This window comes from Lissotriton helveticus, chromosome 4_1 (genome assembly GCF_964261635.1).
Source record: "Lissotriton helveticus chromosome 4_1, aLisHel1.1, whole genome shotgun sequence".
In the NCBI taxonomy this organism is placed as follows: Eukaryota; Metazoa; Chordata; class Amphibia; order Caudata; family Salamandridae; genus Lissotriton; species Lissotriton helveticus.
Window position 1 is genome coordinate 782,458,501 of NC_136063.1, and position 12,424 is coordinate 782,470,924.

Sequence of the window (12,424 nt, forward strand, 5' to 3'; positions counted from 1 at the left end):
ACATTGATGATGTTTCTAATGCACTATGTAACCAAAAATGCCAATAAAACCGATTTGACAAAAAGAGGCTCTCCACCTCTGGACATGCCTGGAACATCTGGACATAACCCTTGTGGTTTAACGCCTGGCGAGCTTTGTGAACGCCAGGGCAGACAAACTCAGCCATCTGGGCCTAGTCGATCACGAATGGCGTCTCCAGCCATAGGTGGCGCAAGGTTTCTTTCAGAGGTGGGGAGAGCCTTGGCTAGATCTGTTCACCTCCGAAGAGATAGCGCAATGTCAGCTGTATTGCACATTCGCGTTTCCAAGGCGGCTCTTGCTCCGCAACGCTTTTCGTCACGAGTGGAGCTTAGGCCTCGTTTACACCTTTTAGCCTGTACCACTTCTGCCCAGAGTGCTCAAGAAGATCACGCGCGACCAGGCTCAAGTCATTCTTCTAGCCCTGGATTGGGCACGAAGAGTCTGGTACCCTCACCTTCTGAGCATGGCCATTGATCCTCCGATCAAACTGCCCCTTCAGGGTGATTTTCTGTCGCAGCAGCAGGGGAGGATTCTTCACCCGAACCTGTCCAGTCTCCACCTCCTTGAGTGAAAATTGAGCAGCTGCAGTTAACAGCTTTCGACCTTCCGCTCGAAGTCTGTGATGTTTTTTGGACAGCCAGGCAACCCGCCGCTAAAACGGTATACGCCTGTAGATGGAACAAATTTCTGGCATGGTGCCAGCAAAGGCTGTTAATCTCCTTTCGGCCCGTCTTTCGGAGGTTCTCTTGTATTTACTTTCTTTGACCCAGCAAGGTTCTGCTTTGGGCACCCTTAAAGGATATCTTGCAGCCATCTCTGCTTTTTTTCGGCTGCCAGATCAGCCTTCTTTATTCAAATTTCCAATTGTTAATAGATTCTTTAAGGGCCTTATTCATATGTTCCCTCCATCTCCTTTCATAATGCCCCAATGGGACTTTAAATCTGGTTCTTGCTTTTCTTATGTGTGCTTCCTTCGAGCGTCTTCATAACTCTCCCCTCAGGTTGCGGACTCTTAAAAATGCCTTACTTGTTGCCATCACTTCTGCTCGCAGGTTGAATGAGCTGCAGGCTTTATCTTCTATGCCCCCTTTTCTATCTGTCTACCCGGATAGAGTCGTGCTTCAGACCAAATGTTTCTTCCTACCTAAGGTCGTCACGTCTTTTTTTTTTGTGGAATAATCTATCACTCTGCCTACCTTTTATCCACTTCAGCATCCCTCCAAGAAGGAGGAGACACGCCACCGTCTGGACCTAAAATGTGCATTGTCTCCTTATCTTGATTGCACAAAAGGCTTCCGGGTGGATGATCAACTCTTCGTTGGCTATGTGGGTGCCAAGAAAGGTTGGGCTGTTAAAAAATGGACTATCTCCTGATTGGTTGTCCTTTGCATCAAAATATGCTATGCTTTAGCGAAGTAGGTCCCTTCTGTGGTGTTGCGTGCTCATTCCGCAAGGGCAGCAATCATGACTTTAGCACTTGGAGTTCCAGTCCTTGACATCTGTCTGGCAGCAACGTGGCCATCCTTGCACGTGTTTACCAGATGCTACTGCCTGTACAACCAAGTGCGGGGTCGAGTACTTTGTCCGTTGGTTCGCCAGGACTTTCTGGTATGATCTTGGTTCGCAGACCCTCCTCCGGGGATGGTATTGCTGGGGTTTCTATTTGAAGGTAAAGAATCTACAACTAACAGTCTCTATCAGTTCAACAAGTTACTTAACTTCGGTAACATTGTATCTGCTATAGACATATGGTAGTTGTAGATTCCTTAACCCCTTCAGTGTGCATGACAAAGCCAGCTCGTCATGGGCGTTACCTGTGCTACGCGCATGACGAGCTGGCTTTGTCACGTAACGCAGGTTTTTTAAAAATCCAGCGCGCAGCGGGAAAACCCCCTAGCGCGCATGCGGTTAAGCACCCCCAGCCATCCTCACTGCTCTGCGAACTGAATTCTAGGGATTGGGACTCCCTTACAGGGCCCAAACTTTGATGGCCCAGTGGTCAGTGTCTTTAATGGCTCTGCGCCTCTGGCATGTAAAGACGTGTTAGGAACTGACGTCAGCGTGCATGGGTGGCGTCTATGCGTCATCCCGGCGTCGTCGACGGACGCAGAGCCAACTGACGCCACCTAATGGCACGCAGGGGTACTGCTGAAGAAATAATCTCTGGATCCAAACTGACGCCTGGGGGAACTTCTAAGGTAAGGAATCTACAATTAACATATGTCTATACCACATACATCGTTATCGATGGTAAGTAACTTATTCTTTTATACATAACTTGAAGAATATTTTGCTGAGCCACCATCTTCTCGAGAAGAGCAGTATGAAGAGATCTTGCATTTTTTGCAAATGTTTTTATTACCAGTTAGAATTTAAAAGCCACATGACACATACAGATAGAAGCTGATTCAGATAAAACATAGCCATGCTACCCACTCCAGTCATTATTGCAGGTGATCATGACATTAAATCGTATAGAGATATTGCATAAGCCTTCTCCGTATGTATCATTCTTTTGAGACATTTGTGTTCTTTTCTGATCATCCCACTCCTAACTATTTACTGGCCTACCTGATGAGTGCTATTTGGTAGCCAAAGTGCATTAAACTCTTTACTTAATAATCTATAGTTCAAGACCCTGTATGTTATGTACTGAAAATCATCTTGCCAGTGATTATAGATGTTTAGCTCGCAGCACTTAAACATCTTGTTAAGAATGGCAAAAAAATAGCTAACTGTCTTAAACAGTCTGAATCTGGCAAGTTCCTTTGAACTGCTGATAGGAAATAAACAGTGCACTGTTTAACAACATTAGCCAATGAGACATGCTGATCGATATCTGTGCGTTGTTGGTGCATTGATACTAATTTAACTCTGTTGTTCAAAAGAGGAAAAGGTCTGGTGATTGTGAGACCCCCATTCAGCCTGAGGATATTTCAAATCAAATGCAAACTGCATTAGATAAAGTAATATGCACTATTTAATCATCATATTTTGTGTAGAATTTATTTCTGAGCAATATCTTTGTAATTTTTGTTAAACATTTTTTTCAGCATAGAGTAACAACCCTTTTAAATTATATTGTATTGCTGTTGCATTAGTAGCAGTGACTATAGATTGTTGCAAACCCCCATAAAGTTTAGCGAAGTATGTAGAAGCAGTGGGTGTATTAGAAGCACATAGTAGTATGAGCAAAGATGCGGTGGTCTAACAATCTAAAACACCTTGCTACCTAAGGTGTTTGGTATGGACTCCCACCATATTGGGGACGCAATATAGATAAACAAATAAGATTAGAGCACACTCCAAGATAGGTTACCACAGTAGTTATGACAGTAGTAAAATGTTTGTCTTAGACTTGTCGTTAAGTCCATTAACTGCATTTACTGTTTTTCAGAGGTTGTCCCAATAGTACAATTGTAGATGTTATGTTATAATGCAGAAGCTGAACAGCTGAGAAGTCAAAGCAGCCAAGTCATGTTTCCTCCTAACAGAATTTCTTTCAAGGCTGAAGCTATTAGTTTGGTTATTTTCAAAAGGAAAGGTAGGCAACATTATGTCTAAAGGCATACAAATAATTAATTGATGCAGGGGGCTGCATGGCCAAGCACGATGGCCGACATTCCTGAGTGGCTCTGTGGCTGCCCTGCAAAATCCTGCAGGATCCGGCATAAACAATGATCTCCCCGCACTGCTGTTCAACTAATGAATCCCCCCCCCCCCATGTCATGTGGGTATATGCAGGAGTAACTGTGCACTGTGGCCTGGGATTCACAGCCCGCATCCGCCGGGCGCAAGGGGAGGAGTCGGATGGGCCCTGTGGCAGGCCGTGAGAGGCTGGACTGCAGTAACTGGAGCCGTCAGGGATACCCAGACTGTTGTAGCGGGAAGGAGCCTGTTACGGCGGGAGTGGTGTTGCCCCCCAAAGCTAAATTCCCCCCTCCCCTGAGCAAGAAGGAAGACCAACTGCTGAGAGGGCTGCGCTCTCCATGCGGCATGTCCGCCCTCTTTCCCCTGGCCAGAAAAATGGTTAGGGGTTCTGCCCACTTAACCCTCCCGTACCTGAGCAGGAGACATCCAAAGATGAAGAAGTAACAAAAAAAGGTACTGAAGGGATCAATCCTTTTTTTATTTTCAAACAAGAAACACCTAATTATCTTGCGAATCAAAAATAGAACATTGGAAACATATGTCGGTTGATTTATATACACACATGAGCGGACATCTAGGGAGGCACAACAATCAACAGTCTATATACAAAATATCACATATACATCATATACAAATATACAGAACATATACAAAGCAAACATTTATCTGTACCCTAAATTCAAAAGATATAGCCGGGGCCTTATGAGGGGTTCGGCTCCGGTAAGCTGAGAACGCCCTGGGGAGCAGCGGCCTGATAAGAGCAGCATCAAGTGGAGGGCCTCCTCAGACCAATGACGCCTGTCCTGCAGGAGGCCCCGGCACGACATCGGAGTAGAGAGAGCGCCGGGGCCTGGACTATGAGACTCTGCGCCCTGATGGATACCATGATGCGGAGCGCCCTACTTGCTGGTTATTTCGGCTGTGGATCTACTCTTCAGGGTAGCGTGGAGACGTGGCTGCGATCAGTGGAGGACCAGCACTGCCAGATGTGGGGCCTTCTTGAACCCTCAGATAAGTGCCCTGCCTGGAGGAGATCCCTGGGACCAGCTGTAAGATTACAGTTGGGTAGCCAATAGATCTAGAGTACAGACACCACATACATTGTCCTGGACCAGCCAGAAGGGTAGGGCCCAGGTGAAGGTTTGCAAAAGACTGTCCGGACCTAACACTGAGAATCTTGTCCCTATGCTTGATACCTGATACCACAGCACTGTAGCACTACCTCATGGGCAAGATTAGGCAAGTGGGGCCCCCCCAAGGGAACACTATGGAGCAATATACCACATTAAGGACTTTCGCTCAGCACTCCACCCGGCTTGGGGTGGCACAAAGTGACCTGCTATTGGACAACTCTGCTGATGAACCCTTGAGGACGGAACTCCTAGCAGCTATCCAGGGATCCCGGAGGGGGCATTAGATGGCAAAATCAAGACCGAGGCCCTAGAGGTAAATCTTCATACGGACCTGCAAAAAGTATTCGATGAGGTCCAGGTTGCAGAGGGTTCCATTCTGGAGCTACAGTCGGAAGTGGCGAAATTCAAGCTGCAATTGGCCACGGTCACCTCCAAGACTATGACGCTGGAAGCAAGGGCGGAGGACACTGAGGGGATATCCTGCTGGAATACCCAACGTCTGTTGGGCTTCCCAGAGGGGGCAGTGACGGAGAGTGTTGGGTCCAGGAGACGCTGCAACCTGAGGGCCTCTCACTATTCTTTATTGAGTGGGTGCACCAGGCTCTTGTGGCCCCTCCTAAGCCCGGAGCTCTCCTAAGAGTCATTATTGCCCGCATATTCAATTACAGGGATAGGGACTGTGTGCTAAGAGTGACCTGAGAAGCTGATGACACTGATTTTGAGAATCACAAAATATTAGTGTACCCCAATTACACTCACAAAGTGAGAACAAGTCAAAAAAGCTTCCTGGAAGTTAAAGATAAGCATCCCCCTATGGGACTCCGATACATCTGGCTGTTCCCAGCCTACCTTCAGATGATTTCAGACAGAAAGTCCCACTTTTTTTACTCTCCTGAGGATGTGTGGCAATGGTTTGAAATGTGGGCCTAGGTCCCACATGAACGTAGGGGCTCCAGGCAGTCAGAGGATGTCTGCAAATGAAGACTCAGAGGCCACGGAGGCTTGTTGCAATGGACGTATTGTGGTGCAAGAAGATGGCACCATGGCCAGAGCTCCGTCTGGGGAGCTGAGCGGGTTGGTCAGCAACACCCAAGCTGACCAATTAGTGACACAATCAGAGGAGTCTGCTTCTTGAGTGGGGACATTACAAAGGCTGCTGTTCAGTTTTTGCATTAACGTTGATTTGTTTTAACAAATGCTTTTTATTACAGAGGAGAGCGAGACTGGCTCTAGTTGCGGAAGAGGTATTTTATTCGGAATATTGTTCAGTATTGAGAGTGCTGTGGGGTGGGGGGACGGGTCGATGCCCCTATACAGTCATTTCTGCTATGGCGGGGTAGTCCAGAGCCCTCTCCACATTTGTGGTAGGTTACAGTTGGGCAGGGGGTGGAGTTAGGCTGTGGGTTCTCACAGGGACAAAATACTTGGATGGGCAGTGTGTTAGGTTGTTCATTTACTGTCAGTCCGGGGTGCTTGGACGGGCGAACCTATTTGATTTGGGATGGACCGGGAGGCGGGTTGAGGTTTCAACCCCATTTGGGCGGAGTCAACACATATTCTTACCTGGAATGTTCGGGGTCTTGGGGATTATACGAAGAGGTAAAATGTCCATTGATTCCTCAAATGTCGGGGGATGCAATTAGCCTGTTTGCAGGAAACGCACATTATGGGGCAGAGACCCAAAAAATGGCAAAAAATTGACGAGGGCAACTATATTCTGCAACCTACTCCTCATGCGCCGGGGGTGGCGACTTGGATAGCCCCGGGAGGACCTTTCTAATGTGTATAGTGAGGCTGATATAGAGGGATGCTAGGTCCTGTTACAGGGGAAATTGATGGGAGAGACCTGACCTGTCCATCAATGTCACCCCGAGTGGGACGGGTATGCCAGACGTGGATCCCGTGCTCTCCATGTCACTGGAGTCAAGCCACCCTGGCTGATGAGGGGTGAAAGCCCAAAGCCGGTCCTAGGATTCTTGTTTCCAGTCCAGGGAGGGCCTGGCCTGGCAGTTTGGGCTGGACTGTTCTCATTGGGCACAGGGTCAAGACTGATTTGCATATGGCTGGGTCCAAACTGGAATGGCATGGTGAGCAAAAAAACGATGGATTTAGGCCCAGATATCTGTACTGGGGTCAATGTATGACATTGTTCTGCATTCTGTCCATCAGCTCTTTTTGTATTTGCTTCTGTGTAGGTCATGCATGTTGATGTACAGACGTACTGCAGCTTTCCTACTGAAATTGATGCACATAAGGAAATATATGACTAGTGTAGATGAAGCAGCCATCTTCTCTAAATCTTCTTTTTAAGGAAATTACTTCCTCACAGCGGTATTTTGCCTTTACAATTATTAGTATAATAGTCATGTCTTTGATAATGCTGTTGTAGTGTCATCTGTGAAATGTGCATTGGGTTATGGTCATGGAACTGTGCATCACTGTTAAATTTCTGTGCTATTAGGGTTTTGGATTATAGCCTCATCACCCCTTTTGCATTTCTTTTTTAGCAAAATGTATTAGTCTATGAATAACAGTTATGGTTATGACCCAAACCAAATCTCCACCAAAATTCTGCAGTTATGATTGGTTATGAAAACCATAGTATGCCCTCATTACATTGCTCATGAACTCACAAGACATCATCATCATCATCAATGAAGTTTTATTATCTCAAACAACCTTATTAGATTGTTGCATAACGAAAGAACCCAGTAAAATATAAATGAATCATTAATGCAACATTTTACATCAGTGATCTTTTACTGTGACACAGATGTTTTATGGAAACCAATTTGTTGTGGCATTCGCACCCAATCAATGTTATCACAGAAATTCCATAGAGATCTAATTCTCGACTTGCACTGACAGCCAACCTATTTATTTACAGATATCACATGGATGTGAAAGGCTGAAATTCAACTAATAGACGCTATTTGCCCAATATCTTGCTGAATTCCTTGCCCTGCTCCATTGGTTTTTTTTTTTTGTTTTTTAAAACCTTTATTTATCTTATGCATAGTACACAGCGTCTGCCTACAACCACTACGGGCCGGCCGCTATGACATTTAGCAACATCACAGGTCATCGCAGTAAGCGGAAAGCTAAAAACAATAGCGCTACGATATATTAGCAGCAGACATAAGAAGAATCACGTAGGTTTCATTTTATGAGGTTAAAGAGGAGTCATATATTCAGACCAGACAACCGAAAGGGCGAGCCATACGACATAATATCAACCAAAGGAACAGCAACAGTTAGGATTCGTGCGTAAAGCATTGTAAACAGTATACACAAACACTATACTTCATTCCACGCTAGTCTGTGGCCACCCAGTCGACAAACCACTTCAGGATTCATGTGCAAACATAACCACTATATAGCAGGACGTGAAAGGGCACACTTTACAACAGGAAGAGAGGATCCAGTGTCATACAATAAAGCAAATTTTATTTGGAAAAAGCCATGTAGGAGGATAAACACTCACTAAGAAATAGAAGTGGGAAGTGGAAACAGGATATGCGAGCATTCAATGGCTACGTACTAATATCAACGCCGTACACACAAAATCCAAGAAACAGTGCAAACTTCATAAGCACAAAGTGCCAAACCCACCCAAAAGGAACACCACCCAACCCCCCGTCTGATCTAGATTATACGAGAATAAGGAAAATTACAAGAAAAAGAAAAATAAGGGGGAAAAAGGAATGCAACCAAAACCAAGAAGAATAAAGAGGGCCATAGGGACAAAAACCAATAAAAAACAACAACACCCCTCCCCCATCCCCACTGCATGTGGCTACGGCCCCCCCCCCCCTAGCAGCGTGCCTGTCGCCCATTAGGAACCCGAAATATAGACAAGAGAAACAAGAAGAAAGGGAATAAAACACAAAAGAGAAAAAGCAGAAAAAGAGAAAACCCACAAGAAGAAAGAAATAAAGCAAAAAACTAACAGTGGAGGAGGAGGAGAAACACACATGCCCTCGGCCCCACGACCCCCCAGCCGCCACAGACATCCCCGGACATTGATCCAACCGGTATGCAAACAGATCCAAATACAACAGCACCCGGGGAGGACGCCTGACCCCGCCTCACCACCCGATAACAGAAATGGCGGATATCTAACTCTCCACACGTTCCAGGTGTCCAACACAATCCACAACATCACCCCTGACCCCTACGAACATGCATACAAAGATCCGTAGCCTGTACCAGCACCTCCCTCGGACAATGCAAAGTCCCAGTCAGCCCACGAATCCACGCAGCGAGTTCGGTCCGATCCGTCGGTCCTCCACAACCAGTAGCCGCCATGACACTCGCCAGCACCAAATAAAGGTTCGAAACCATCAAGGTCCCCAACGAGTCACAACTCACACCATCCAAGGGTACTGAACAAGACCGTCGGGTCTTCAAAGCAATAGTTCCAGACGAGGACAGGATTGCGAACTCAACCATCGACGGACACTGCAAAGATGGCGGGTGATGCTTTAAAACAATAGGGTCGGCTTCCCCCAGTGGTCGGGGTGATGGCAGCAAGGCTACGACACAAGACGGGCCCAGATCACTTAGGTCCGGGCGTAGCGCAGAATAAGCAGCAAACTCAGGGGGACCAGACAGACCAGGGCCCGCACACAATCGGCCTGTTACAACGGTATCCGCGATCGTTACGTGGAACAGAGAAGCTATACAGGAGTGTAGGTCTCTAATGGCGGCCATCACGGCTCTCAAGGACAGACCGTCTCCATCGCGCACCGCCTCCATCCGGGCAGCTCCAAGCATCTGCGTGTCCACAGCGGAGCCAGCTGCACTCGGGGATCCAAGCTCGTGTAGGGCGGGCGGGAACAGGAGGTGCAACGTAGAGCAATGATGGGGCCTCTCGAGCGGGGGCTCCGATCCGGCGGGCCGGGCAGTCGCCGGGAAGGAGGCCCCCCACCTCGCAGCCGCTGTCGGGATTAATGCACCTCTGTAGTACGTAGAGAGCCGCGGGCGAACCACCAATTCTGGGACAGGATACCTTCCACAGCAATAGTGCGGACCGCGTCCGGATCCCCCAACCGCTGCTGCTACGCCGCAGCCCGACAAGGCCAGCACTCGCGGACCAGGCTCGCGGACGGCGTCAGGCCAGGAACTTCCTCACAACACAACTCCGCCAATCCGGGTCGGAAAGCGGCCGGGAACACACCGCCGATATCAGCATCAATTAAGCCACCCGGGGATGGGGCATGAGAGTAGAATTATTGACAGGATATTTAAGCAACTTGTGGGGGTCAGCGGAGCCGAGAGCCTACGCGGCCATCTTCGTTCGTCGCTAGGCTCCTCCCCCCCCTGCTCCATTGTTAATATTTGACCTGGGTTTGAATGTAAACCATCATATTACAGTGTATGTTCCTCCCACCTAGCCAGCTTTGCCGAAAAGGCTGCTACGAGTATTGCATTTCTGCTGTTAATGGTGATGAAGGTACCTGCAATCACTGGTAGAGGGTAATTCCTATATCCTCACTTTCTTATGTGGATCATGTGTGAAATAGATGGGATTTCAAACCGATGTACATGCAGTAAACCTCAGTTCCTTCCTGGTACAATAAATGGCAAGGAATGGTGATTTAGAAAGTTCTCCATTGTTTGTGTAGAATTAGTAGAATTAGGATTTATGGCAATACAATAAATGCCATTGGTGCTGTGTTGCTGTGACTCAGGTCATCTCACCACTTCAATACTCTGAAGACGGTACTGTGGCACAATGTAGCGCTTTTTTCTAGAGATTGTTCAAACATGTAGAGTGATTCACCAGTTTAGTCAGAAGAAGGCATTACAACTGTCCCCTGATGAGGTTCAGGTCTTTTATAAGTTCTAATCAACTTGATTCTGTTGAACATGGAGATAAGACCATGAGGGCACAGAACCGTCTTATTTCAATTTGCTAAAGAAAAGTTGTCTCATATCATTGAAAAGGTTGTGAAAGCCTGGTCTCAAAAAGGTATGGATATCTTGAGGTGCTTTACTGTGATATCCAAGCGTTTCCCTGGCCCACGCACATTTTTACAGAAATGTTTTTCTAGAATATCATATATATGTCCACTGAGAGCAGGCATAAATCATGTCATCATGTGGCCATTTAATTAACTTTTATTGTGTAGCGCTCATTGGGACTTATCTAACAATTGTTCTGTGTGGACTAATTTAAAAGTTACATTTGAAATGTAAAAGTAAACCTTGTTTCAAAAAGAGGTATACCTTGTTAATGCTTAGCTGTTGGCAAAACCATTGCTTGTACAGTAGATTAAATAATTATGACCTTTGCATATGACCAATTATAAAAATTTTCTTGCAGTAAAAAGAAACTTTGTGCACTTTATGGAAAATGGACAGAGTGTTTGTATAGCGTTGACCCTGCTACATTTGATGCATATAAAAAAAATGACAAGAAAAATTCCGAAGAGAGAAAAAATTCTAAACAGGTATGCTACTTTTTCCAGGATTTCTGCAGCCTTGAGTACAATGCATGTCTCGAGAAGGTACAAACAGTATGAGAAATAGAAAAGTAAATTTTAATTTGTAAAGATGGTCTGTTTCTCTTAATAGCATTTCCTGCATTTCTGTTTTGTGAACCGGGATAATGATGCATATTTAATACTGCATGCAGTCCTGAAATGAGACAAAAATATTAAAACTCTAATCACAAAAAATTATGAAAGGCTGCCAGGTAATGTATATGACAAAATGGGACAAACAAACCTATGAAACAAACGAATGATGTAACGACCATCTCTGTTGTATCCATTAGAGACACTATGCAAGACTGCCGCTCTCAAGAGGGGAGTGGGAGAATAAAGGGCTTGAGGGTGCCACCTCATAATAAAAACAACCAGTCACAAAACCAATGTCTGTCCTTGTTAAGACTGCAGTAATTTTGTTAATATCTGTTTGAGAGCATATGTTACAGGCATTAAGTGTGAAAGTATTAAAAATTCAAAAAGGCAGTAGTCTAAAGCTGCTGTACGTATGTTTGCAAAAAGTAAATGTTAAAAGCACCCATTTAAAAAAAGAAGGAAAAAACATGAAAGGAAGAAATACCAGCAGAGATTGACCTGCCAGCCATAGAGCTGAAATGGGCAGCTTTTTAGGTGGATGTGCAAAAGCACAATGCCATTACTCACTGTGAAGAGGGTGGGCTTACCCATTGCCACATGCTGTAATACTGTGGTCGGAAGCAAAGTGTGAATGACATTTGAACAGACCAATTGATGAAGAGTGTTGACCGAAGGTCCCCGTATGTGTACATATTTATATGCACATATTTTTATTACCATTGTTGGAAACAATTAAGCTGGTGAGACAGCTAGCTTTGTCACTAGGGCAAACCTAATACAACATGACTTTCTGAAGCTGTCAGTCCCTGTCCTTCTAGCTTCTAAGCAGCAAAAGTGGAGTTGTTAAGGGGCTAAAGGTGGGAAGGGGTAAACAATGGTATGTCACTTCGCTGCCCCTGGTGTTATGGTGAATTGATGTCAATGACGTTTTCTGTGCACATCTGAGAAGCTTGCACTGCTGCAGAATAGAGCTAGTTTGGCTGCTTGTGTGTATGTTTCATTGCTGTTGTCACCTGCAAGGGTTTTTTTGTG

General features: G+C 45.9%; 1 protein-coding gene across 3 annotated transcripts in view; it reads left to right on the plus strand.

The window, feature by feature from the left end:
• The window catches only part of OSBPL1A (oxysterol binding protein like 1A), a 1,891,697-nt gene that overhangs the window by 1,549,706 nt on the left and 329,567 nt on the right, over positions 1-12,424 (plus strand). For all 3 annotated transcript variants that reach the window (XM_078687412.1, XM_078687413.1, XM_078687414.1), the window contains one exon: positions 11,134-11,260. In XM_078687412.1, the coding sequence (XP_078543538.1) occupies positions 11,134-11,260 (127 nt within the window). The remainder of the gene's footprint in view (positions 1-11,133; positions 11,261-12,424) is intronic.